Source organism: Pimephales promelas, chromosome 13 (genome assembly GCF_988280905.1).
Source record: "Pimephales promelas chromosome 13, fPimPro1.hap1.1, whole genome shotgun sequence".
Taxonomy (NCBI): Eukaryota; Metazoa; Chordata; class Actinopteri; order Cypriniformes; family Leuciscidae; genus Pimephales; species Pimephales promelas.
In genome coordinates this window covers 36,041,299-36,069,156 of record NC_142781.1, presented here as the reverse complement: position 1 = coordinate 36,069,156, position 27,858 = coordinate 36,041,299, and the positions used below count along the sequence as shown (strand labels likewise).

The following is a 27,858-nucleotide window of genomic DNA, read 5'->3' as shown; positions in this document are numbered from 1 at the left end:
CGTCCACAGTTTTTGTCACAGACCCATGAATGAGGCATCAAATCGTGCGGCCTATTGAGGAGAAGTGTCCTATCACTTTTATCAGAGATCGGGGGTACGGTGTTCGACCCAGGGGCGAACAAATTTCCAAAAAATCCCATAGACTTAACATTGAGACAAACTTTGACGACTCGTAGCTCCAAACAAGGATTTCGGACAAACGTGAGATTTGCCACATTTGAAGAGGCTGGCAGGCTCTTTAAGAACATACCACACAATGGGGTAAAAGTTGCACCCCTGGGGGGCAGGAGCTGCCCAAAGTTTCCCCATTGACTTACTATGGTGAAGGACGTCCCATCAAATGCATGTGTTTTTCCTACTATGGTAAATTGCATAGGGATTTTGTATTGAACATAGCTCTGGATCACAGTGTCATAGAGACAAGGGGGCGGGCTCATTTTACTCAGATGACCAATCAGTCTCTCAGGATCATTGTGAAGCTATTAAGCCACGCCCTAGCAACCATATAGAGCACCTTAGCAACAAGTATCATAGACTTCCATTGAAAGAGATCAAAGGGATATCTCCGGATAGAAGTGTCATAGAAACATGAGGGTGGGCTCGTTTGACTTGGGCCAGCAAACAGCCAATCCTGAATCACCTCAATACTTACTGGCAACGCCCTAGCAACCATTGTAGAGCACCTTAGCAACCAAAATCCAAAGAGGGATATCTTCCATTCTGAATGTCATAGAGGCATGGGAGTTGTATTATATCATTCATACTGACAAGCAGCCTTTGGAGATTCATGATTGGCAGCTGCCAAGCCACTCCCTAGCAACCAAACAGAGTACCCTAGCAACCATTTTGCACGACCTATATCTCTGCATCAAAACATCGTATAGAGATGGGGGTTGGTTTATACATTCACATTGACTTTGGAGCTTCATGATTGGCAGCTGCCAAGCCAGTCCCTAGCAACCAAACAGAGTACCCTAGCAACCATTTTGTAAGACCTACATCTCTGCATCAAAACATCGTATAGAGATGGGAGTTGGCTCTTTTTACTCATGCTAGCAAACATGACTTGCTACATGCTACACATGCTAGCAGAGAATAGCTACATGCTAATATTGATTGGCTAAGTGCTAAATCATGCCAAGAAAATGCTACAAATTTCATAGTAACCATCTGTGACAACTATCAACCACCTATACCAGAACATCCAAGCAACCTCCTAGCAACACCCTAGCAACCACCTAGCAACCACCCAGAACACGTTAGCAACACCCTAGCAACCACCCAGAATACCCTAGCGACCACCTAACAACACCATAGCAACCACCCAGAACACCCTAGCAACCACCAAGAACACCCTAGCAACCACCCAGAATACCCTAGCAACTGCCTAACAACACCATAGCAACCACCCATAACACCCTAGCAACCACCCAGAATACCCTAGCAACCACCTAGCAACACCCTAGCAACCACTCAGAACACCCTAGCAACCGCTTAGCAACAGCATAGCAACCACCCAGAACACCCAAGCAACCACCTAGCAACACCCTAGCAACCACACAGAACACCCTAGCAACCACCTAGCAACACCCTAGCAACCACCTAGCAACCACCCTAGCAACCACCCATAACACCCTAGCAACCGGGTGGTGAGTTTTGCCACTGCAAGCACCACTTCACATTTTCCTCTGGAAATGTACATTCTAGTTATTATTATTATTATTACACACACACACACACACACATGCTCACACAAATATATTGATGTGTGTGACGGAATCTTCCTTGGTTTATTTAATCCTCCAACAGGAGTGCTAAACACCAGATTTCAGTCTCTGTTCGAGTTTTGATCATTTTTAGAAGGATTTGTTCATCAAGAAAAGTGACTCAGCTTTCTCAATGTCATCTTATATAATGAAAGGTATATTCTGGGCCAGACAGGATTAGAGCGGGATGAAACAGCAGAGGGCAGTCAGGCGCTGTGGCACACATGTGCAGTTCGCAGAATCAGAATTGACCATAATATGAAACAGATTTTATTGTAATTCTGCACCAAAAACTTTGTCTTTCTCCAGAAAATAAAATGCTAACATCAGTCAGTCAGAGCAGATGTCTGTGAGCGAGAGTCTCTGTCAGTAGCAGATCTGGAAGTATTGGCTGGCTGGTTTGACTGGTTTGACGGGACTCCTGTTGTTCAGACTCGAGCTCTTCTTCCTCTGCACGACTGCAGTGACCGCCGCGCTTCTGCTCTGATCTACGGGCTCACACACCTCACACTCCTCAGCTGACCCAGTCCCTCTTCCCAGCGGAACCAGGTAAATCTGCAGAGTCACTAAACCAAGTGGGCAGATGAGGAAGAGGAGATGAGGAGGAGGAAGAGGAGATGAGGAGAAGGAAGAGGAGATGAGGAGGAGGAGATGAGGAGAAGGAAGAGGAGATGAGGAAGAGGAGATGAGGAGAAGGAAGAGGAGATGAGGAGGAGGAAGAGGAGATGAGGAGGAGGAAGAGGAGATGAGGAGGAGGAGATGAGGAGAAGGAAGAGGAGATGAGGAGGAGGAGATGAGGAGAAGGAAGAGGAGATGAGGAGGAGGAGATGAGGAGGAGATGAGGAGGAGGAAGAGGAGATTAGGAGGAGGAGATGAGGAGAAGGAAGAGGAGATGAGGAGGAGGAAGAGGAGGAGGAGGAAGAGGAGGAGGAAGAGGAGATGAGGAGGAGGAAGAGGAGATAAGGAGGAGGAGATGAGGAGGAGGAAGAGGAGATGAGGAGAAGGAAGATGAGATGAAGAGGAGGAAGAGGAGATGAGGAGGAGGAAGAGGAGATGAGGAGGAGATAAGGAGGAGGAAGATGAGATGAAGAGGAGGAAGAGGAGATGAGGAAGAGGAGATGAGGAGGAGGAAGAGGAGATGAGGAGGAGGAAGATGAGATGAAGATGAGATGAGGAAGAGGAGGAGGAAATGAGGAGGAAGAGGAGATTAGGAGGAGGAAAAGGAGGAGATGAGGAGGAGGAAGAGATGAGGAGGGAAAGGAGATGAGAAGGAGGAAGAGGAGATGAGAAAGAGAGGAGGAAATGAGGAGGAGGAAGAGGAGATGAGGAGGAGATAAGGAGGAGGAAGATGAGATGAAGAGGAGGAAGAGGAGATGAGGAAGAGGAAGAGGAGATGAGGAGGAGGAAGATGAGATGAAGAGGAGGAAGAGGAGATGAGGAAGAGGAGATGAGGAGGAGGAAGAGGAGATGAGGAGGAGGAAGATGAGATGAGGAAGAGGAGGAGGAAATGAGGAGGAAGAGGAGATTAGGAGGAGGAAAAGGAGGAGATGAGGAGGAGGAAGAGATGAGGAGGGAAAGGAGATGAGAAGGAGGAAGAGGAGATGAGGAGGAAGAGGAGATGAGAAAGAGAGGAGGAAATGAGGAGGAGGAAGAGGAGATGAGGAGGAGGAAGAGGAGATGAGGAGATGAGGAGGAGGAAGATGAGATGAGGAGAAGGAAGAGGAGATGAGGAGGAGGAAGAGGAGATGAGGAGGAGGAAGAGGAGGAGATGAGGAGGAAGAGGAGATGAGGAGGAGGAAGAGGAGGAGATGAGGAGGAGGAGATGAGGAGGAGGAAGAGGAGATGAGGAGGAGGAAGAGGAGATAAGGAGGAGATGAGGAGGAGGAAGAGGAGATGAGGAGGAGATGAGGAGGAGGAAGAGGAGATGAGGAGGAGGAGGAAGAGGAGATGAGGAGGAGGAAGAGGAGATAAGGAGGAGGAGGAGGAGATGAGGAGGAGATGAGGAGGAGGAAGAGGAGATGAGGAAGAGGAGATGAGGAGAAGGAAGAGGAGATAAGGAGGAGGAGGAGGAGATGAGGAGGAGGAAGAGGAGATGAGGAGGAGGAGATGAGGAGATGAACAGAAAGAGAAAGGATTAAGAGAGATAGTCTTGATGTGCCTCCAGTGTTCTGTGATCGGCAGAGCCGGCAGAGGGTTTATTGTCCAGGAAGGACTTTTATAATATTTTATTGTCCAGGAAGTCTTGTGTTATTAATGTTAAAAAAAAGTGTAAAACTCAGATCCATCCGCACAGAGCCGAAGCACAACCTCAACAACGCTCTCCGCTACATGCATGCAGTTCTGTTTTTAGCCACTAGAGGGACCGAACTCACATACTGTCACACAATAGTTCTTATGTTATGGTGTGGTGTGAGACCTACCTTTGCAGCGAGCGACACGCTTGGAGCCTGAGGGACAGAAACAGAGGAATAATAATGACTCATCATGAAACCAGTAATGTAGCGAGTGTGAGAAAGTGAAAAACTGAATATTAGCTGTGCTTTTGTCATGTTTACTTTACTTAGTTTTTTTACTTTATGTTATTTATAAAGTACATCAAGTCAAACTAAATGAACACGCCCCATAAATAAATAAGAAGAATGGCGTCTACGCTAATATTAGTCTCTCTGTTTATCCCGAGGTTTATGTTCAGATCCAATCTGACCTCTGACCTGTAATGCCTGAATCATAATCATAATCCCACCCTGTTGTTTGTTGGCCAGAGGAACTGAGCGACTGAGTCTGGTTTCTCGAGTTCTGGCTCCTCTGTCGTCTCTCGTCTTTAGTCTTGCTTATTGCGGGACATTTAATATTCAGCAATATTACTGACAGCATTATATGAGAACTGAGCTGAGCTGACGATGACATCACGCTTTTCTTATATAGAGGTCTTATATATATATAAACAAACTAAATGACTACATTTTTACAACAAATGAGACGCGCCGCTGAACTTCAGCTGGACTGTGACGATATTCTCTTCTGGAAACACACTCTTGCATTATTCTCCTGTTATTGTTGTATAAATAAAGCTGACTTGACTTTCAGATTCAATACAATAGAAGACAATAGTGTTGTTTTATCAGCTGGAATTAGTTTATGCAACTGTGTTGTTTAAGTTTGAGATTATTTTCCCAGAAAATAACACGTATAACAATAACATGTAATAATTCCTCGTCTCACCTGACGCACTGGCTTCCTTCGGTTTGCTGGATGAAGAGAGAGGCGTTAGTCACTCATCAACCGCAGGAGCTTCTACATCCACAGCACCAGTGCCGGCCCACATCCGGCCCACATCCGGCCCACATCCGGCCCACATCCGGCCCACATCCGGCCCACATCCGGCCCACATCTTCTGCTGCGCCTTTACCACATGTGCCGGATCTGGGCCGGATCTGGGCCGACACTGTTCTACTCACGTGTCCTGCAGGGTCCGGTCGGTCGGTCGAGCTCTAGCGCTGGTGCCGGGCGTCCTGCAGAGAGAGAGAGCGTCAGTGACCTCTGAACACACACACACACACACACACACACACCTGATCTCGGTGCCAGACCTCGGACTGCAGGTCCTGGATGAAGGAGAGGAGGGAAGAGTGGAGCTGGAGTTCTTCCTCAGAGACACCAGAGATGCCGCACGACCCGCTGAAGCTGAACACACACACACACACATCAGTCATAAGAGCACACACACACACACACACACACACACAGTACAGCACATGCATATGCACACTGGAGTAATCTGCATGTTTTTGGCTAGACATTAGTCACAGTTACACACAGTGTGAGTGTGTGTGACCTTTGACCGGAGCCCTGCTGCCGAGCGAGGTGGTCTGCTCCTCGGAGATGTGGAGTCTCTTCAGCACATCCGCCATGGCCATCTTCAGCAGCTGGATCTGATCGTCCTGCATCTGGACTCGCTGCTCCAGGAGAGAGAGGCGGTCGCTGAGCTGAGGAGAGCAGCGCTCATCTGACACACACACACACACACACACACTGATCAGTACTGACACTCACAACACACACTTCTCAGGGATACCCCCCCCCCCCTCAATGCTAATCACGGCAATCCTATTGGCCAGAGACAGCCTATGATGTCACTGCTAGTGTGTCTCATTCCCTGCTCTCAGGGAACATGTGTTACAGTCGTAACCCGAGGCGCTGCGTCGATGGGGAACGGTGCTGAGGAGCAGGACGAACATGGCTGAGACAAAAACATCAGAAAACGCCAAACACTCCCCATCCCCACACACACACACACACCGGCTGCGTTTACACACACAGCTTCTGTTTCAGTCGCACTGAACTCCTCAAGGGGGCGTGGCCTTACTCGAATACAAATACCGGCTGCTTTGCACACCCCTAAATGTTATCAGTAAACCTCGGCCATCATCACCCGATCATACTTTTCCTTGACGTCTGTGCCATGACAATTGTTTAATAAACACAATTACAGCAGTCAAGGAAAAGGTCAAGAGCCCAACTAAATCAAACACTGATCTCCATCATGGTGACTTTAAACCTTGTGTTTCTTGTGTTTATTTCCTTCAAGTTTCAGTATTGAGAGTGCAGTGAACTCAATTTAATATTCACGTAAATATTACTGATAGGTTTTACGGTGGAGTCTGAGGTCGTCCTGAACCGCCTTCACGTCTGCTGCGATCTCGAAACCAATCTCGAATCCAAATCGACTGCAGGCGGGAGATCCTTTTCCTATTTAGCACCAAAACTCTGGAACAATCTTCCTAACATTGTCCGGGAAGCAGACACACACTGTCAGATCAAATCTAGACTAAACACACACCTCTCTAATCTAGCACACACAACACACTATAGACTTCTGTAATTCAGTGTTAGTCTGCATAGATTAGATCAGCTGGAACCGTTAATCCTGATGTACTCGTTACGTCATTAGATGAACGGCGTCTACTACGCTAATGTCAGTTTTTCCATTTATTCCTCGGTTTACTGAAGTCAGCCGGATCCGGGCCGTATCTTATCAGAGTTATGCGTATCAGAAATGCACAGTTAGCGAAAAACGTGTCATTTTAAACAATGTAATAATTTAAGGCATAAACAATGAGCTCATTGAAGTAATGAATACTAACAAATGATTATAACATTTAGAAAAATCTATCATTGCTGCATGCTGATTGGTTATTTCAATGTTATAGTGATAAAGTGTATTTCCGAGCTGTTTAATTTATCAAATGTAAAACAAAAATGAGTGAATTAACACTAAACTATATAAGCGTTTCTTCTTCTTTGAGCTGATGTTTGAGAACCGATAGTGTGTTTGTGTGTGGATTATATCGGCCATAATCCCACTTCAGAAAGGAATTAAGACTAGCAAATCCCACCGGATCCATCCTGACCTTCCTCCACAACACACACACACACACACTTCAGTTTAACACAGTCAAACAGTGCGATCAAAGCAGAATAACTGATGTTTTCAACAATTATAAGTGCTAAACTCTTTAAAGCAGAGGATTGATCAGCTGTTGATGTCTCCGAGAGAGCCTGACACGTGCTAATCGACACACACACACATTATAAACCTCAGTCAACTCAAGACACACACACTCCTAACACTGAAAATATAAATATCTGAACCTCACAACTAAAAGCACATTTATATAACCAGCCCAGTTTCTGAAAGTCTACCTGTGCTATAAATAGATTTTGAGATATTTATAGCACAGGTAGGTAATATATATATTATATTTTATAATATTTAGAATATTTTCACTTATAAAAACAAGAGAGGAGAATCTAATGCACCGCAGACATGATGTTCAGAGTTTCTGAAGACATTGAGTCTTCTTTTGAAAACAAGTGATTTAATGCTAAACCAGATCAAATATCTGCAGGACTCAGAGAAATACACTTCATTCACAGAGAAACAACATGATTTTTCTGACTCTAATAGTATAGATAATTGTTTTGTCATACACTGAGTTTCTATCTGTAACGAGTGTGTGTCGGTGTACGAGTGTGTGTCGGTGTACGAGTGTGTGTCGGTGTACGAGTGTGTAGATGTCAGTGCTGACGGACAGAAGCGGATCCTGGAGATGTTCACTGACCGGTCATGAAGTCGGTGTCCGGCGGCAGGAGACACTCGCTGTTGAAGCCGCCGCTGTGTGAAGCTCCTCCGGCCTCCGTCAGGACCTCCATCACCTCCATCACCAGCTGAGTGTGTGTGTGTGTGTGTGTGTGTGTGTGTAGAGAGAGGAGACGACCTGGAACTGCTGATCGAGAGACGAACACAACACACGCTCCTCCTCTCTGATGATCTGCATAATCCTCACACACACACACACACACACACACACACACACACACACACACACACACACACACACACACACACACACACACACACACACACACACAGTTTCAAGTGGAGAATAGTTTCCAGTGTGTGTGTGTGTGTGTGTGTGTGTGTGTGTGTGTGATCGAGACACTAATGTTTTGAGGTTCACACTTAATTAAAGTGTTCACCGGAAGCCTTTCACACAGAACCGGACTCATCTGAGTCGTTAGATCATTAATTACACTGAGATCTGCTGATGTATCAGTAATTAATCAGCGCCGTATGTTCATTAGTTTAATCAACACTCATATAATCTCGCATTCTGTCAATGCTGCACATTCACAATCATATAGTCATACATTATTCTTCACAGATTATTTTCTTCTCTGCACTTACAAAAAACAGCTTGAATCATCAGTTCTGGGAGATTATATGGAATAAATTATATTTAATATTAAAATAATAATCATATCAACATTTCAAAATTATGCCTTTAGTCTATTTTTATTAAGCCATCATTGTTTGAAAAGTATGGGTCTATGTATCATTTTCAGGAGAAGATTTTGAAACACTTTAATTATCTTAATTTAATAATTCATCTTAATAATTTTGCAGAGCTGCAGGTTTTAGACTAATTTCTGCAGATTATTCTCTGTCTCTCTCCAGGAATATTAAACTCATTTATATGAAATGTAGATCAGCTCTAATAAATCCATGATCAAGTATCCTGTCAGTCTATGGCAAGCCGTTTTAACTTTTAATCATCCGCAGGATATGAATTCTTGATATCAACAATGCCATTTTTTGATGTCAAGAATTTAATTGCTGATATCTGTAATTGTATTTTCACTAGTGAAATGTCACCATAGGCTGGCAAGCAGTTTTAGCTTTTATTCATTTCCAGGATATGAATTCTTGATATCAACAATTACATTTTTTGATATCAAGAATTACATTTTTGATATCAACAATTAAATTATTGATATCAACAATTAAATTCGTGATATCAACAATTACATTGTTGATATCAAGAATTGATTTTTTACTAGTAGAAATATCATTTTTGATATCAATAACTACATTGTTACTAGTAAAAATGTGAATTCCTGATATCAATAATTAAATTGTCACTAGTTGAAATGTTTATTCTTGATATCAACAATTCAATTGTTACTAGTAAAAATGACCATTTTTGATATCTGAAAATATATTTCTGATATCAATATTATTTCAGATATCTAAAATGGCTTTCTTACTAGTAACAATCACATTCATGATATCAAAAATTAAAATTGCCACTAGTAAAAATTTAATTATTGATATCAAAAATGAACATTGTTACTAGTAGCAATTCAATTGTTGATATCAGGAATAACATTTCAACTAGTAACAATTTAATTCTTGATATCAAAAATAAAGGTTTTTACTAGTAATGGCAGCCTATGGGGACATTTCACTAGTGAAAATACAATTGTTGATATCAAGAATTCATATCCTAAAAATGAATAAAAGCTAAAACGGCTTGCCATAGTCAGTCCATCCGTAAAGAGGATCAGATCTCATCGCGAGCACGAGAGCGCGCGCAGACACAATCAAGCCCCGCCCACATGTGTTCCTGTTCCTGAAGCGCTTCCCTCGATATACGACACAATAGAGGAAAATATGAGTTTCATGATGACTTCAAACTTGATTAGATTGAACTGATGAGACTCACCGTAGAAACAGAAGAAGCTGATGAAGAAGAGACCTGAAACACACACACACACACACTCTCTCACACTCACACACTAGTTGACTGAAGGCTGCCATCTGCTGGATGTAAGAGACTAAAGCTGCAGCGATTCTTCACTCATTTCATAAGATCTTTATGTTAAACTATAAATATGAATTTGAACATCCATGAGTGAATTAAAGATTAAACATATAATCCTAGTGTTGTTCTGCAGTCTACGATAAACCCCAGCAAGCAAACAGAGACTCGATGATTTCACAAAAGATTTCAGTTTATAATTTATAAATACTCTTTCATTGAACAATAAACAGTAGCGATCCATTGCCATTGAAAACACATCAGATCACAAATATGAATGAAATAAAAAATAAAAATAAAAAAAGAGACACTGGGTCCAAAAAAACAAAGCAACAGAATGTGTGTGAACTGATGGACCATCAGGAAAACAACACAGTTTCTCACCGGAATGATCGGGAATATTTCCTTCGGGAATCATCAATCATCCGACAATTAATTACACAATCAGCTGAGGAAACAAAACATCATAATGTAGATATTTCTGAAGAATTCATTAAGACTTCATGATCTGATGATACTCATAATTTAACACACACACAAATAATAATTAAAAACGACTGCACTTATTAGAGCACAATATTGCAACAGCACTTCAAAACACTGAGGAACTAAGAGGACTTGAAATATAGATATATGCTTTATACTCTATCTTAAATAATTTCTTTAAATACAGTTACAAGTCTTAAAGCATGACAGCGCCTGAACATGACCTCAGTTACACGCCAACGCTTCAGTCCGGGTCAGCTCGTCATCAGAGGATCAGGAATTTAAATACAATTTGTTTTTAACCTAAAAAATAGTCCTAAAAATATACGGTATATTCCAGCTTTAGAAACAGACTTAATAAAATATCTCCTTTTTTGTTTAGAAGAAATCGAAAGCAGAAAGACGAAGCTTTTCCAAATGTAAAAAAAAAGCCTTTAAATTTGAATATTAATCATTTTTCAGAGACGCTCCTCCTGTGATCAGTGGATGATCTGCGTATTCCACATCATAAAGATGACACGATGAACATTTAAAATCACACATTTCTACAAACGTAATTCATGCTGATGCTCTAATTTCATCTTCTGAGTTCACGTCAGCGGACGTCCAAATATATTTTGCATTTAATATTTAAAACTAGCGAATCTATCTCCGTTAAGGTGCTTGCTTTTCAACTGGTGTGTCTGAAATAATAAACTGAACCATATAATAAAGACTTATTAGCTTTAAAAAAAACCTGTCACTGCCGGTTAGACAATGTTGAGTTTGTTCCTTCTGCTTTTCTTCATTCATCTCCTCTCCTAGAACAGGTTCTCCTGCTCGAATGTTGATTATTCTCCTCATATTCTCCATTGTTGCGGCTCCTCTCTTCCCAGTCTGTCAGTAACGCTCTGTTCACTTCCTGTCTCTCCTTCTGAAAAGCACACTGTGCTCTGATTGGTCGGCTGGAGCGGTGTGTTGTGATTGGTCCAGTGTGTTTGGGGAAATGCCCCGCCCCTTTGTACTAAAACACTACTAACTAACTCAACCTGGCCCCGCCCCTTTATTCTACGCAATAATTATTATAATGAGGAATATTGTGACGTGTTCGTTCCCGGGAGAAACTCGAGACTAATGGAGGCGTTTCAGGAGTTCGGGAACACCGTCACTCGCACACGTCACTGATGGGAATGTTGTAATATTAACATTAACATAATTAACTATAAGCGGTTTGATCAATGACAGCATCGATCTCACACACGTCAGGGAATGTAATAGTGCACTTCCTCTAGGGGGCGCAAGAAGCGACAGCAAACGTCAAATAAATATTAGAATATATTCCTGCCTTCTAGAGCGTGTGAATCTAAAGGTTCGATTTCATCATTTATTTCACGTAAACGTCCCGACCCCCCGAACGCAAACGCCACAGAAATATATGAGCATCAGAAATCTGTTCCACACACACACACACACACACACACTCCTCTTCCCAAGCGGTCCGTTCACACGAGATCGAGAGCTGGAGCGATAACTACAGACACTGACGACGTCAGACTTCACGTTCACTGGTTAATTAGTAAAGAAACACCGACGTAGAAAGACTGATTGAGAAAAAGTGAGAGTTTCCTTGTGAAACGTTAGAGCCGCACGATTCTGGATAAATTAAATTAATTCTCTTTGAAATAGAGATCACAATTCTCTAAACAAAATAGCGTGTCATTTATAAGACGTTATAAAAAATGTGAATTGCTTCACTTGATTCAATGACTCACTCATAAAGACTTTACTTGATTCATTACTGGATGAATCAGCACTTTTGAAATGAATCTCTTGAATGATTCAAAGATTCGCAGTTAGTTATCGTCACGTCGCCGCTGGTGTGAACGGACCTTTCGTCTGGACCTCAGAGGGTTTCGATCGAGAGAGATTCGTTACGGAAGCGTCAGCGTTCTGAACCCCTCAGCGATTCTCCCATCAGGCCTCAGCAGCGCGTCAGTCCAGTGTACGTGACACAGAATCGGGTTGGAAATGAAGAAGGCGGTTACTCTACGGAAGCCTCATTAGGACATCAAGACCCCCAGAGGAGGGTCACGTGATCCGCCTCGGGACGCTGTGATTGGCTCACTGCAGGTTCTTCAGGATGCGGCCGTAGCGCAGGTCGTACACGTGTCGGCACAGGTACACCAGCTGCGGGTCGACGCCCGCGGGCACGGGCCGGTGGGACGGGTTGGCGCCGGCCGGGGAGACGGGCACCACCGACGGGCGTTCACACACACCCTCAGAGCGCCGCTTGGCCAAGGCACAAAATCTGCAACATCACAGTAGAGGATTACGACACGTTTGCAACCAGCGCTTAGCATTAGCACTCGCCAAGAGCCGAACGCCAGTGAACACGCTGTTAAACGGACAAATTCACAAAATTATGTTACAAAAAAGGGAGAAAACAGTGGGTTATGACTCGAGTGAACGCAACCGTGTATCAGTGCATTCGCTCTTAAAGGGACAGTAGCCTAATATTCCTGCCGTGCGTTTAAAGCTCGTACCTGCAGTACTGTGCTAGCGGCAGGACGTAGCATCGCTCCTCGATGCAGGCCACGCTGTTCTCGTCCTGATGCCGAGAGGCGAAGATCTCGTTCTGAAACACAGAGTGTTTAAATGCATCTGTAGGAAGCGTGCGAGTGTGAACATCCCTCGAGTGTGCGGCTGAAAGCAGTGCCTCACCTCGCAGTGCATGCTGGGATCTCTGCCTCCTTGCGTGTGCTCAGGTCTATAGTACCAGAAGAGGCTCATCATCAGCTCTCCTGCATGAAACAGCGGCGTCAGGACACACACGCTCAGATATATAACCTTATTCACCACAGCAAGACTCATCCCGCGTCAGACGACGGAAAAGAGGACTTTTATTATGTTTTGAGTGTTGTGTTTGCTTCACCTGTTCTCGGGTCCTCCCACAGAGCGGAGATCTTGGCCACGTACGGCAGGGTTTTCTTCCGGGGTCCCGATCTCAGGAGCACTGTGTCTCGCACCCGGATCACTTCTCCGTCTCGCTCCACTCCTTCGTAACACTGGCGGAGAACCGTCTCGTCATCGCCCTGCAAAACCACAGCGCTTACACCACATCCGAATAACACATCACCATTCTCTGAACAAAATAACATGTCATTTATGATTACTGATGATGTTCTGAAAAATGTTAATTGCTTCAGTCTATTAATAAAAATGTATTAACTCGAATTATTATTAATATTCAAGTCGATCACTTGTTTCATTATGGATAAATAAGCATTTTTTGAACGAATCTCTTCAATGAATGATTCAATGACTCATTCATAAAGACTTCACTTGTTTCATTACTGGATGAATCAACATTTTTCAACAAATCTCTTGAATGAATGATTCAATGACTCACTCATAAAGACTTCACTTGTTTCATTACTGGATGAATCAGCATTTTTCGTTTTTGAACAAATCTCTTGAATGAATGATTCAATGATTCACTCATAAAGACTTCACTTGTTTCATTACTGGATGAATCAGTGTTTTTGAACAAATCTCTTGAATGAATGATTCAATGACTCACTCATAAAGACTTCACTTGTTTCATTACTGGATGAGTCAGCGTTTTTTCGTTTTTGAACAAATCTCTTGAATGAATGATTCAATGACTCACTCATAAAGACTTCACTTGTTTCATTACTGGATGAATCAGCGTTTTTTCGTTTTTGAACAAATCTTTAGAATGAATGATTCAATGACTCACTCATAAAGTCTTCACTTGTTTCATTCCTGGATGAATCAGCGTTTTTTCGTTTTTGAACAAATCTTTAGCATGAATGATTCAATGACTCACTCATAAAGTCTTCACTTGTTTCATTACTGGATGAATCAGCGTTTTTTCGTTTTTGAACAAATCTTTAGAATGAATGATTCAATGACTCACTCATAAAGTCTTCACTTGTTTCATTTCTGGATGAATCAGCATTTTTCGTTTTTGAACAAATCTCTTGAATGAATGATTCAATGACTCACTCATAAAGACTTCACTTGTTTCATTACTGGATGAATCAGCGTTTTTTCGTTTTTGAACAAATCTCTTGAATGAATGATTCAATGACTCACTCATAAAGTCTTCACTTGTTTAATTTCTGGATGAATCAGCATTTTTCGTTTTTGAACAAATCTCTTGAATGAATGATTCAATGACTCACTCATAAAGACTTCACTTGTTTCATTACTGGATGAATCAAGTGTTTTTGAACAAATCTCTTGAATGAATGATTCAATGACTCACTCATAAAGACTTCACTTGTTTCATTACTGGATGAATCAGCGTTTTTTCGTTTTTGAACAAATCTCTTGAATGAATGATTCAATGACTCACTCATAAAGTCTTCACTTGTTTAATTTCTGGATGAATCAGCATTTTTCGTTTTTGAACAAATCTCTTGAATGAATGATTCAATGACTCACTCATAAAGACTTCACTTGTTTCATTACTGGATGAATCAAGTGTTTTTGAACAAATCTCTTGAATGAATGATTCAATGACTCACTCATAAAGACTTCACTTGTTTCATTACTGGATGAATCAGCGTTTTTCATTTTTGAACGAATCTCTTGAATGAGTGATTCAATGACTCGCTCATAAAGTCTTCACTTGTTTAATTTCTGGATGAATCAGCATTTTTCGTTTTTGAACAAATCTCTTGAATGAATGATTCAATGACTCACTCATAAAGACTTCACTTGTTTCATTACTGGATGAATCAACATTTTTGAACAAATCTCTTGAATGAATGATTCAATGACTCACTCATAAAGTCTTCACTTGTTTCATTTCTGGATGAATCAGCATTTTTCGTTTTTGAACAAATCTCTTGAATGAATGATTCAATGACTCACTCATAAAGACTTCACTTGTTTCATTACTGGATGAATCAGTGTTTTTGAACAAATCTCTTGAATGAATGATTCAATGACTCACTCATAAAGACTTCACTTGTTTCATTACTGGATGAATCAGCGTTTTTTCGTTTTTGAACAAATCTCTTGAATGAATAATTCAATGACTCACTCATAAAGACTTCACTTGTTTCATTACTGGATGAATCAAGTGTTTTTGAACAAATCTCTTGAATGAATGATTCAATGACTCACTCATAAAGACTTCACTTGTTTCATTACTGGATGAATCAGCGTTTTTTCGTTTTTGAACAAATCTCTTGAATGAATGATTCAATGACTCACTCATAAAGTCTTCACTTGTTTAATTTCTGGATGAATCAGCATTTTTCGTTTTTGAAAAAATCTCTTGAATGAATGATTCAATGACTCACTCATAAAGACTTCACTTGTTTCATTACTGGATGAATCAGCATTTTTAAATAAATCTCTTGAATGAATGATTCAATGACTCACTCATAAAGTCTTCACTTGTTTAATTTCTGGATGAATCAGCATTTTTCGTTTTTGAACAAATCTCTTGAATGAATGATTCAATGACTCACTCATAAAGACTTCACTTGTTTCATTACTGGATGAATCAAGTGTTTTTGAACAAATCTCTTGAATGAATGATTCAATGACTAACTCATAAAGACTTCACTTGTTTCATTACTGGATGAATCAAGTGTTTTTGAACAAATCTCTTGAATGAATGATTCAATGACTCACTCATAAAGACTTCACTTGTTTCATTACTGGATGAATCAGCATTTTTCGTTTTTGAACGAATCTCTTGAATGAGTGATTCAATGACTCGCTCATAAAAGGTGTGTTCGATTTGAACGGGCGCTGCACAGACCGATCAGTGTCTGACGCGGTTTGGCGCTAAACACCAATCGGTCTTGGTGAATTGCCACGGCAACATCGCTCACCGCAATAAACACCTCCTTCTCCGTAGGGACTCCGACAGGACGCCATCCGTTCGTAGCCTCGCGCCGGCTGACTTTCCTCTGGTGTTTGGCACTTGCTGGACTGGCTGTGGGTCGCTTGGATAACCTGGTGTGGCCCATAGTGAGCGAGCCGTTGGATGGCTTGGGGTTTTGAGGGCATGTTTTGCCCACTTTAAGCCTGACTTCAGCCTGCCTGCGGTCCGACATCGAGGACAGGAGCCGCGGGTCGAGCGGGGGGGACGGGTTCACCCGGGGCATGCTGGGACATCCGGAGAGAGGCAGGGGCGGAGGAACCAGGAGCGAGCGACTGTGCTCATCTTGAGACAAGGAGAAGCCTTCTGGAACAGCAGCACAACAAAACACATGATTACTACACAGCAATGACAGACAGGTGAGGCTCATCAACCCTAGTGATTCAATTTAAACAAGATACACACACTGGTCCATAGTGGACAAAAGCTGGTCTTATTTTAAAGAAGTTCAGTTCGTGAGTTCAGTATTGTGAAATGCATCGAATCGTGAGGGTCTCGTTAGACTCCTATTATTGATGATAGTTATCAGGTGTCATCATAATCTCTGACCTGTTTTGATGGGATGTCTGCAGTGTGAGCAGCTGGTGGGGAAGGAGCAGGTCCGGCTAGCGAAGGCGTATCGTCCGACTCCACAGCGGCAGCAACCTGACCCGACGGAACCGCAGAAGGGATGAGCGATCCCCGAGGAGGCTAGCAGCGCCGGCGCGCTCAAACCCGGCCCGGGGTGAGCGATGTGCACGAGGTACCCGGCATAGCACGGATCCGCGCACACACACGGATGAGCGCTGAGCGTTAGCGCCGGATGCGCTGGAACCAGGTGTTTGATCCGCGACTCGTCCGGCTCCTGCGCGAGGAACAGCGCTAGCCGGTGGCAGTCCGGCGGACAGCAACAGAACGCACTCAGCTCCGCCTCCACCGGCTCCTCCTTCACCACCGTCACTGGGTATCCCAGAATGCTCTGCGACTGGAAGCCCGGTTTAGCCGTCGAGTTACTCAGTTCTGACTCGTAGCTCCTGCTTTTACACACTTCACAAGCTCCGTCGGGATCGCGGATGAGCTTCTTGGACGGGATCTGTGCTTTGGGTTTGCAGCGGTCTGGTTTGGTCCTTCCTGTAGTCGAGCTAGTTAGCTTCATTAGCGCGGCGGCGTTGAGTCCGGCTAGCCGTTTGGGAGCCGGAGCATAGAGACTGGCGTCAGGCTCGTCTTTCTTCCTCTTCTTTTGGCACGTCTCTGCCTTCGAGGATCTTTTTGAGCAGGTCTTAGTAGTTGAGGTGCCATCGCTGTGTTTCTTCGCTAGTTTGGTGTCGGTTTTCTCAAGCAGCAGACTGTTAACCGCCTCTGCATTTAGAGACGCTAGTCGACGTTTACGCGGTTCCGGAGCTGAAGGTTTATCCTGAAATGGCTTCTGTTTTTTGGGATCCACTTCTGGGATCGGTTCCTCCTGTCCGTCCAAACGCGTGAGCAAAACATGGCAGCTCAATGCCTCGCCGTCTAAAGCCGCGGCTCTTCTTCGTAGCGGGTACAGCTTGCGCTTGCGCTCGCTCCCTCTCTTGCTCCCGTGCTTCTTAGTTTCAACCATTTTCAATGAACGTTTTTGACTTTCATGCCGCTCACGATTCCTGGCCTCGACTTTCTTCACCATTGATCGCGCAGGCCAGGCTCCGCCCACAGTTTCACCATGTGACCCGCCCTCCACGTGGCCCCACCCCTCGCCACGACACTGGCCGAGGGAGCCTTTTTTCCGAGCGTGGGTCATAACATGCTTCCGGAGAAGACCTACGGGATAAAAAGGGATTTATTCCTGTGATCAAAGCTGAATTCATATGATCAGAAATACAGTAAACATTTTGAAATATTATTCTAATGTAAATCATCTGTTTTATATGTGAATATACAGTGAAGTGTAATTTATTCCTGAGTTTATCATCATTGCTCCAGTCTTCAGTGTCACATGACCCTCCACAAATCACTCTAATATGAGGATCTGATGATCAACACACAGTTATGATTATCATCAGTGTTGAACACACACTGTGAAACATTTTCAGGATTCTTTCAGTTCAAAAGAAAAGCATTTATTTGAAATAGAATCTTTTGTTACTTTATAAATGTCTTTAAAAGTCCTTGATAAATAAATGTATTGATTTCTTTTTCAGACTTTTGAACGGCAGTTTATCAAAGTTTCTTCACAAATCTGAAGCAGCACAACGGTTTTCAACACTGATAATAATCATAAATGTGTCTTGATCATCAGATCATCATATTAGAGTGATATCTGAAGGATCATGTGACACTGAAGACTGGAGTAATGATGCTGAAAATAATAATAATATTTTGTAAATGTAACTAAGAGCTTCGGAAGAGATAATTATGTTTCATCACACTAGGCGAATACAGTGCAGATGCTGTTCTGATGAAGTTTGACAGCATCACTTCACAGAGTCACTTTAGTTCTGTCTGCAATACTGAGACATGTTCAAACACCATCCGAGCAGCATCAAGGAGAGCAATAAAAACTGACAGAAAAATAATTAAAGATACATGAAATAACAATATTCCGTCTGGATCGTGCAGGGTTCGAACCTCCAACCCTTCAGATACGACCGCTGTAACTGACCTAGAAACATTTTAACAGTGACCACCGACCAGAGTAACAACTACAGTTCACGTTTATGTTACTTGTGTGAATATTAGTATGTTAATGAGGAGCAGCTGATGCGTAACGCACATGCGCGCGCGCGCGAGGGTTTAGAAGTTGTTACAGGTCGTGACGTCACACTTGTTAGTTTGTGACGTCGTCATGTTTGTTGCGATGCTGATGTCATCATACAGCAGAAAAAAAGCACTTGCCCAACAACAACACCACCATCAGGTGACATTAAAACGCGAGCGCGCGCAACGCGAGATCAACTTATAGCTCGCGTCATCACGACGCTAATAAAGCGCCCTCGATCCGCGCGCGTTGGTCGAGGCGTCGGTGCAGGTGAACGCATGAGACGCGGCGCGTGTGTTTATTCCCGCGGATCTGCACAAACACTCACCAGTAAAACACACACGAGCGTCGAGGATCCGCGCTGCTCGTCCACGGCTGTTTCTCTTCCTGCTTCTGCGCTCAACTCCACGAGGACCAATCACACACTCGCATGCTGATGCGCGCGGCCCCCTCGGCCAATCAGCGAGCAACACTCATCCTCATTATAATATTCACCTTTTACAGTTTCTAGGTGTCAATAATTATAACTCGCGCACACTTTTGGGCTTCCTACTGTAATGGAATAATTAAGATTGTTTAATGTTTCTGAAAGAGAAGGCTGCAGTTATTTAATCAAAAATACAGTAACAGTGAAATATTATTAGGCCTAGACTGTACAGATGTGTTCTAGTGAATATATAGTGAAGTGCAATTTATTCCTGTGATCAAAGTTACTTTTGATCAAATTAATGCGTCCTCAATGAATAAAAGTATTATTTTTTTAATCTTACCCCAAACTTTTGAATGATAGTGCATCACGGTATAAGACACTACTAATATTTCACTGTCTTCATTAAATAAATGCAGTCTTGTTGAGCAGATGAGATGTCAATCATCTTAATCTGAATTATTCTAAACCTGTATTTAAACACAGAAGACTTTGACTGACTTATTACTGTAATATCACTGTATTAGATCTTTACAGAAAAGAGTGCGCTAATGTTGGCTTGTGCTTTATCAATACCATTAACAACATGAATTATGACTTGACATAATAATGCATAACTCCAGTTATAAAGCGATTCTTCCAGACTGCGTTTGGTTGTTTAATGAGGTCACGCTTCAGTCATTCACATCTCCAGATATGACTGCAACTCTCTCTCTCTCACTCACACACACACACACACACACACACACAAAACCGTCACAATGTAAAAAAAAACCCCACAAAAATCCCATTTTCTAAACCTCTGAGTGTTTCAAATAAGCTTAAAAGCGATATATCAGGAAATTAATGCAACAGAGTTTATTTCTGAAATGTTTAAACAAAAATGACTAAACCTCTAGAAAATAAAGCAGTAAAACATGACAAATGTTGATGGTTTAATGGAAGTTGTGGGGAATCTCACCTCTGGACTTCATAAGTTGAAATGAACATGTGTTTTATAGTTCATCACGTTAACTGATGTTGACAAACAGAACTCGCTGGAAAGTGTAACTGTGTGTGTGTGTGTGTGTGTGTGTGTGTAAACAGCTTCATGTCTCCTTATGGTTGCATATGAAACATGTTTCTACACTAAGCCCCTGTCGTTCTGGTGAAGCGAGTGCGGCTGAACAGGTTGTTGCCGATGCCGTACACGTACGGGCTGACGGCGGAGTAGAAGCTGGTGACGAGGAACTCCAACTGGGACCAGGACGGGAGTGTGTTCGGGTCAAAGGCCAGATGCAGGACCAGGTACACAGTCCAGTTCAGCTGGAAGAGTGTCATGGCCGCCAGGATGGCCACCGTGCTGCGCTGGAACCCGGACACGCCTCTCTGCAGCACTGTAAAAACAATTACGGTAAATTACAGTAACCAAACATATACCGGTATCAACTTTTTAGGTTTTACAGACTTTACTTAAATTTACAGTAAAAACACATGGTAGCAATATTTTAGGCTTTACAGACTTAAATTTAAACTTAAACAAATACGGTAAAAATATTTGAGGTTTTACAGACTTTAAGGACAACTCCGGCGCAAAACGAAGCTTTGGTCTAATAACACATTGGTACCTAGTCGACCGTTCTCAGAGATTTGTTTTGTATGCATGTATAAATAAATACATACAATTATACAATTTTGTATGTATAAATTTGCGAATTTTATTTTTCATTACTCAACGCCCTATATACTAGCGTTAAACGCGAAACAGATTTTAGAGAAAAAACTCTTTATATTCGATTATCATGAAAACAAATCTCAGAGAACGGTCGACTAGGTACCGATGTGTAATTAGACCGAACGTTTGTTTTGCGCCGGAGTTCTCCTTTAACTTAAATTTACAGTAAAAAACAAGGGAATGGTAGGAATATCAATTTAAGGGTTTTCACTGTAAATTATACAATAACTTGTTCTTTTCACTTCCAAAAACTGTAAGTTTTAACTGTAAAATTACATGAAATGTACGGTTAGATCTATCACAGTAACAGTACCGTATATGGTACGGAACCAATTAACAGTTTTTCACTGTAGCATTTTTAACGTTAAAATCACGATAATTCTTTAAACTGCGGAGGATCAGGATCCGGACTAATTAGTTAACTAATCAGGCCGCAAGTATAACTGAACGAGGAGCGCGAAAATTATAATTGTAAAAATGCGTTGAAAGTAGCTATACTTTCAAAATACATTATTCAATATCCTGAAGTTGTAGTATATTTTAAGTTCATCTGTACAGATGTTTACAGTGCTTTACCGTGGGACTCGCGATTGGCGAAGGCAGTGCGCATGACGAGGATGCGCATGATCACGGCGCCGGAGAGCGTGACGACCAGCAGGGGGACGAGGATAAACAGCAGGAGGAACGAGTACTTGTAGATCCGGTTCCGAGTCGGGCATTGGGAGGACGAGCACTGGAAGAAATCCGCCGGGCAGGCCCGAGACGAGGCGTTGGAGTGACCCCAGTCCAGGTTTATGAGCAGCGTCGGAGAGGCGAAGAGCAGCGCTAGTGCCGCGCAGGACACGGCGAGCGCGCGGGCCGGACCCCGGCCGTCCAGCAACACGGGCCGGTTCACGCGCATGCGCAGCTTCTGGCAGCGGTACACGCTGATGACCACCGTGAACAAGATGCTCCCGATCTCCCCGACCAGGGTGAAGAACTTCAGGTCTCGGCACCTCCTGCAGACCACAGAGGAAAGAGACGCCTGGATAACTAAAAAATATATCTTTAATCCTCCTGTTACCCTCAAATCTGATAACAGTTTTTACCCACTGGGGTCAATTTGAGTAATTTAAACCTCCACAATATGATTTAAGAGTTAGCATCATGCTTTTACTCATTTTCACAATACAACTTTTAATGCACTTTAAAATAATTTTGCTTAAAGTCCCCGTGAAATCAAAATTGAACCTATTTACTTTGTTAGCGCATATTACTAGTCTTGTGGTGAACAGTTAATCCGTGCAAGTGAATATATATTAAAAAAATGTTTTACCTTAGTAATCTTTAATCAAAATCTGAAAAGTTACTTCCGGTCTGGAACGGTTTCTTTTTCTGATGACGTAGGTTTCAGTTTGGGTGGGGAAACGCTTAACCACTCCCCTCAAACCAGTTTGCTATGAGCGAGAGATGGAGAGGAGGAGCGCTAGAGTCAAACCCTGCCCTCTGTTCAATATTCCGCTTCACTTGGAAATACGTCACAGCACTGGAGAAAAATCGTTTGCAACTTCCGGTTCACGGGGACTTTAAGTATATAATGTAGAAAAATACAGGCTACTTTCATATATATATATATATATATATGGGTGTAACAAGACACGTGTAATGATACACGTATTCGTACCGAACGGTTCGTTTTTTCCTGCCGACCAAAATAAAAGTTTATGTTTACATAATATACGTGTGTGTAGTGTGTATAATTAATTTGTATATATAAATACACACACATGCACGTATATATTTAAGAAATATTTGCATGTATATACTTTATATATATTTATACATAATTAATATTATATAAAAATATAAATATTTGATATATTAATAACACATTTTTCTTAAATATACACATACATGTGTGGGTATTTATATATACGAATTAATTATACACACTACACACATGTATTATGTAAACACAAACTTTTATTTTGGATGCGATTAATCGTTGCCCATCCAGTGTAAGCATGTCGCGCATGGCAAGTTCGCCCATAATGAGACGCTGTCGTGACCACTACTTGTAAGTGGAACCGATCTTGCCGATCTTGATCATCAGCACTGTTACACAGCCAAATCCAGTAAAGAAAACTTTAGAGTTCGCCACTGAAGTAATAACATCGCTGCGAGATCCAGTGAGAAACATTCACATTTCTCCGTTATTAACGGATCAAACAGCGCTGACGTGGAAACCAGGAGAAACATTGCGTCATAAACGAACGATCCAGTGTCCACAGATCAACAACATTCACCATTCTACATTTGATTTTGTCCAAGGAGCTGTTTTGTTTTATATGCTCATAAGAAAAGTCAAGTGTAGCTCCATCATTGCTCAAAGTAAAAAAAAAAAAAATCATACTTTATGATGTTTGTTTTAATAAAATATAATCAAAAATTAAATCAAGGCAATTCTTTCTTTTTGCTGTATCGAACCGAACCGTTACACACCCCTTAATACTTCATCTATTAGTTTCAAGACAATATTATAACAAAGCAAAACAAAAGACAAAATCATCTTAAATAATAATACCCAGAAGAAAAAAGAAAGAAAATACAAGTGTGGCTTATTGATGATTAAAGATGACAGATTCAGTGTATATCCGACAATAAACCCGTTCCTCTCGACCCCACGCTCCAGTACACCGGTCAGACGAGCCTGGTCACTCTTACTCAACTCCAAAGGACATTTTATGCTAAAAAAAGGTTCAATAATGACAAGAAAGAACACTTTTGGCACAAAAGTTCTTTAAAGGCTATTATTCATTCATATATTAACATTATTCTGCAACATTTTGTAGTTGTAATTAAATTATTGTTTATTAAACTGTTGGAGTAACTTAATATCACATTTTAATCATGCAGATTTTTGGAGGATAAAAAAAATGAAATGGCACTCTTTGTGTGATATTGATTAATTACATTTTTTAACCCCCATATCTTGAATATTGTTATCATTCACATGCATTGCATTTTAGGGGTTCCAAATACGTAGCGCTTTGGAACCTTTTTAAGAGTGTGTGTGTAGGGCTATACCTGTGTGTGTTTATTTACACTTTACTTACAAATATATTTTAACAGTGTGCTGAAATGATAATTGTAAAAATGCATTGAAAGTGTTAAAGCATATGCACCGAAACCCTATTCTAAATACATTTATTTAGCATTTCTAAATAAAGTGTATGTTTATGTGTTTGTTTATTAATGTGGATTTCTTATTGAAGACAAAGTGCAATTTGTGTTTGGAAAAAGCCAAAGATAATACTGAGCTTATACTCGTCACTCAAATAGCCTATAATACACTTCAGGCATATCGCTTGTGTTTCAAAGACACTCGCAATGAATTTATAACACAAATAAAGCACACTTTAATATCACTAATAATCAAGCATGTCATTAGTCCCATACACTTACTTGAAGTTATTCCATTTTAGCGCACAAAAGTACACTAAACACACTTAAAGTTAAGCTTTACTACAGTTTAATTACAACTAAAACATACACTCTAAAAAATGCTGGGTTGTTTTAACCCAACTTTGGGTCAAATATGGACTAACCCAGCCGTTGGGTTAAATTTTTACATTACATTTTTAACCCAGCATTTTGGGTTTGTCCATATTTGACCCAAATTTGGGTTAAAACAACCCAGAATTTTTTAGAGTGTACTTAGAATAAAATGAGTTCCCTCACACACTCGAAGTGCACTAGCGACCGCATGCATGCCTATCGAGTGATAGTACAAATGCACTGAAAGTAATAAAATAAAAGTCAGTCATTTTTAACTTTCACTTCATTACTTGGACATAAATTGCTCTCAGCAAGTATTAGAGCATCTGATCAATGCATTGAAAGCCTATGCAAAACATTTCTAAATGAGCTGTGTGTGTGTCACCCAGAGCTGGCGCTGACGGCGGAGCGCGAGACCAGCACACTGTACACGTCCACCGCCGCGATCTCCTCCAGGTTGGCCACGCTCAGGCCGAGGAGGAACATCTCGAAGGGCTTCAGCCGCGCGCTGCGCAGGAGCGAGAGCATTAGCGCCGCGTTCCCCGCGCCTCCGGCCACCGACAGCACGATCCTCACCGCCTCCATCGCCCGCCGCTGACCCGAGAGCAGCACGAGAACTGGAGAACTGGGAGATCTGGGAGAACTGGGAACGCTGTAATTGATGCCTTGGGTTCCTCCTGATTTCTCCACGGAGCTCCTCGTCTTCAGCGCTGACGTGCTGATGGGCAATAAACTTATGAGTTATGAGCTGGAAACAGTTCTCTGCGTCAGTAATTAGAGATCTCTGACTCCATCAACACCACGCATGAATAAAGCTGTGTGCACTAATACACAGATGCCCATCTCACACACACACACACACACACACTGCATTTACATTGTGAAATATTATCAGAAAGTATAATATCTGTTTTCTGTTTGAATATATAATTTATTTCTGTGATTAAAAGCTGAGTTGTCAGCATCATTACTCTCTTCAGTGTCACATGATCAACGTAAAGTGCAAAAGAACAGCATGAAGTAATTAGAGATCTCCGACTCCATCAAAACTACAACTGTCGTTTCAATAAAGCATTATATCATTATACAGCATTTATTAATGTTTATTAAAATCTTGTAAACATAAGTGAATGCACTGTGAACTAACATGAACAGCTGGATTTTTATTAACGAACGCTAAAGATGATCAAAATACATGTGAAACTAATACAGAAATGTGTTGCTCATGTTAGTTCATATTGTAAAGTGTTACCGAAACTATAATTATCCAGCAATATTACCACTTTTATGAATAATTTAAAAGTGGTAATATTGCTGGATAATTATATCATTGATTCTGTTATTGATCTGTTTATTACTGTAAAGCTGAATCGATCATGACTGGAGAAATACAGCCGACTCAAATATCCTAGTTACTAACTAGTTATGACAACTTGGTTTTAATGAAGATATTAAACATATAGATTGATTGAAAGACTGTGAAAGATGACATATTAATGTATTTACAGTAGAAGTACAGAGAAATATTATCATCATGCTAAAGATCGTACATCTTTATAACTTAGTAATTCCAGTTCAGATCATGATCTTACTGCCTTAAAATGTTGAGCAACATCAAGCGTATCATAAATAACACCATTCGAGCTCTATAAGCACAATAAAGTTTTTAAAAGAAACATTTTAAAGCATTTTTGAACCTCCACATATCAGCATTTCTCTGGCGCCAATCTTCACAATTTTCCCCATAGTCAGGAATATCAGTAAAGATTCTCTCTAATTCTCTCAATTGTGTGGGTTATTTTATCAGTGTTTGGGTAGTTTGTGTAATTTGTTTCATTTTTACTTCTAAGATATTTGTTAAATACGCTTAAATGTATGCAATGTGTATTCACGACTATATAAAATATGCTATACTGTAAAATATAATCAAAATCAATATCATTGATCATGATCAATATCATTATTTAAGTTTAAAGTATTTAAGTTGATTCTTAAACATTAATTAATGTAAAAGCTAGTGCTATAGTAAAAATAAATCAACCTAGTATGCTGGGTTAAATTAACCCAACATGTGTTCTGGCCTATATTTCCCCAAACCCTTGGGTTGAAAACAACGCAAATTGGTTTGTTTTAAACCCAGTGTTTTTAAGTGTGTATTAAATTTGAGATTATCCAAACAATTTGTGTTAAGTTGAAGAAGTAGTGCATTTAAAGTTCATTGGCAATGTTTTACATATTGTTAATGTTTCCCATCTAAATCCAGTTATTACATAAAGTGAAATGTCCATTCATTCTTCATTCCACTTCTCTACCCTGTTATGATGTTGTTAAGCAGCTAATTTTATAAATAATTTCATAAAATCAGCTAGAAAAAAAAACTAATAATTCAGTGACAATTAAATTTGACAGGAGTATCAATGTAGTGCTTTAAAAAGTAGGGTTTTGATCTTCTTCCATTTCAGTTGTTTTGATAATTATTGGTTAAATTCATTTAGAGCTTGACTTGTTTTACATCACCCGACTGCACAAGCATTTCTTTGACTTTCTACTATTTATGATGGCCAAAACTAAGGCACCAAATTGCATCATTCATCTTACCTGAGGAGGTCAACTTTAACTTTTGAACACATTTTGAAATGTTGATCAATCTGGTTTGTCCCATTTGATCATCAAACTATATGAATAACAGCACAAAACACCACAGAATTCATCGATTTCACTTTTAACGCATGGTTGTTTTCCCTCCGAAAGATGACGTCACTTCCTGGAGGATTATGCCGCTCGCGACGTCACGTGTGTTAAAGTGATTTTACCAAAGGAAATTTTGTTCGAAACTATTCGATTAAAAAGTAAAAATAGATTATTTATTAAAGTGGTCTTTTTGTATTGTAAAATTTTGTTCGGTTCAAAGATGAACTCACTGTATATATTAATGACATAGCCTAGTATCTTTAATTGTATGAGAACATGTTCTGTTGAAAAAGCTCCACTGTATAACTGCCAGAGACTATTATAAAAGGACTTTGATTACTGCCCACGTTATTCCCGATGAATTAAGGCACGCTTCGATGACTCATCGCTGCATTAGGCAAAGGAAAAACCGCGGGAGCAGCGAACAGTTACAGAGTGACGTCACTTGCCCGCCTCG

The 27,858-nt window shown here is 41.2% G+C and overlaps 3 protein-coding genes across 4 annotated transcripts; all 3 read right to left on the bottom strand.

Annotated features, from left to right (window-relative positions):
* Positions 1 to 1,769: 1,769 nt before the first annotated feature.
* LOC120492125 (uncharacterized) lies at positions 1,770 to 8,982 on the bottom strand. 2 transcript variants are annotated; one of them, XM_089118996.1, is made up of 7 exons: positions 7,889 to 8,982; positions 5,584 to 5,772; positions 5,357 to 5,450; positions 5,225 to 5,278; positions 4,989 to 5,014; positions 4,187 to 4,213; positions 1,770 to 2,332 (listed from the first exon to the last, which is right to left on the bottom strand). In XM_089118996.1, the coding sequence occupies exons 1-7, from the start codon at positions 7,986 to 7,988 to the stop codon at positions 2,133 to 2,135; spliced, it is 690 nt and encodes a 229-aa protein (XP_088975122.1). In that variant the 5' UTR covers positions 7,989 to 8,982; the 3' UTR covers positions 1,770 to 2,132. The 2 variants fall into 2 exon arrangements, with proteins under 2 accessions (XP_088975122.1, XP_088975123.1); XM_089118997.1 differs by having other exon boundaries at positions 1,773 to 2,332; positions 5,602 to 5,772; positions 7,889 to 8,828.
* Positions 8,983 to 10,103: 1,121 nt separating this feature from the next.
* On the bottom strand, positions 10,104 to 19,435 carry LOC120492130 (bromo adjacent homology domain-containing 1 protein). The gene is made up of 7 exons (XM_039690277.2): positions 19,361 to 19,435; positions 16,869 to 18,095; positions 16,270 to 16,625; positions 13,326 to 13,485; positions 13,115 to 13,194; positions 12,937 to 13,028; positions 10,104 to 12,701 (listed from the first exon to the last, which is right to left on the bottom strand). Exons 2-7 carry the CDS (start codon positions 18,073 to 18,075, stop codon positions 12,515 to 12,517), a joined length of 2,082 nt encoding a protein of 693 aa, XP_039546211.2. The 5' UTR covers positions 18,076 to 18,095; positions 19,361 to 19,435; the 3' UTR covers positions 10,104 to 12,514.
* Positions 19,436 to 20,307: 872 nt separating this feature from the next.
* ora6 (olfactory receptor class A related 6) lies at positions 20,308 to 27,461 on the bottom strand. Its single transcript, XM_039690283.2, has 4 exons — positions 27,309 to 27,461; positions 25,096 to 25,428; positions 21,750 to 22,171; positions 20,308 to 20,835 (listed from the first exon to the last, which is right to left on the bottom strand). Exons 1-4 carry the CDS (start codon positions 27,338 to 27,340, stop codon positions 20,588 to 20,590), a joined length of 1,035 nt encoding a protein of 344 aa, XP_039546217.2. The 5' UTR covers positions 27,341 to 27,461; the 3' UTR covers positions 20,308 to 20,587.
* Positions 27,462 to 27,858: the final 397 nt, after the last annotated feature.

Coding starts and splice junctions, on each gene's coding strand:
- LOC120492125 (XM_089118996.1), bottom strand. CDS start 7,988: ATGGAGGTGATGGAGGTCCTGACGGAGGCCGGAGGAGCTTCACACAGC. Junction 5,279..5,356: donor TCCAGGACCTGCAGTCCGAG/GTCTGGCACCGA, acceptor CTCTCTCTGCAG/GACGCCCGGCACCAGCGCTA. Junction 5,015..5,224: donor GACCGGACCCTGCAGGACAC/GTGAGTAGAACA, acceptor CTCTTCATCCAG/CAAACCGAAGGAAGCCAGTG.
- LOC120492130 (XM_039690277.2), bottom strand. CDS start 18,075: ATGACCCACGCTCGGAAAAAAGGCTCCCTCGGCCAGTGTCGTGGCGAG. Junction 16,626..16,868: donor CAGACATCCCATCAAAACAG/GTCAGAGATTAT, acceptor CTGCTGTTCCAG/AAGGCTTCTCCTTGTCTCAA. Junction 13,029..13,114: donor ATCCCAGCATGCACTGCGAG/GTGAGGCACTGC, acceptor TCTGTGTTTCAG/AACGAGATCTTCGCCTCTCG.
- ora6 (XM_039690283.2), bottom strand. CDS start 27,340: ATGTGTTCAAAAGTTAAAGTTGACCTCCTCAG. Junction 25,429..27,308: donor GTTAAAGTTGACCTCCTCAG/GTAAGATGAATG, acceptor ATTGCCCATCAG/CACGTCAGCGCTGAAGACGA. Junction 20,836..21,749: donor CGCCAATCGCGAGTCCCACG/GTAAAGCACTGT, acceptor TTGTTTTTACAG/TGCTGCAGAGAGGCGTGTCC.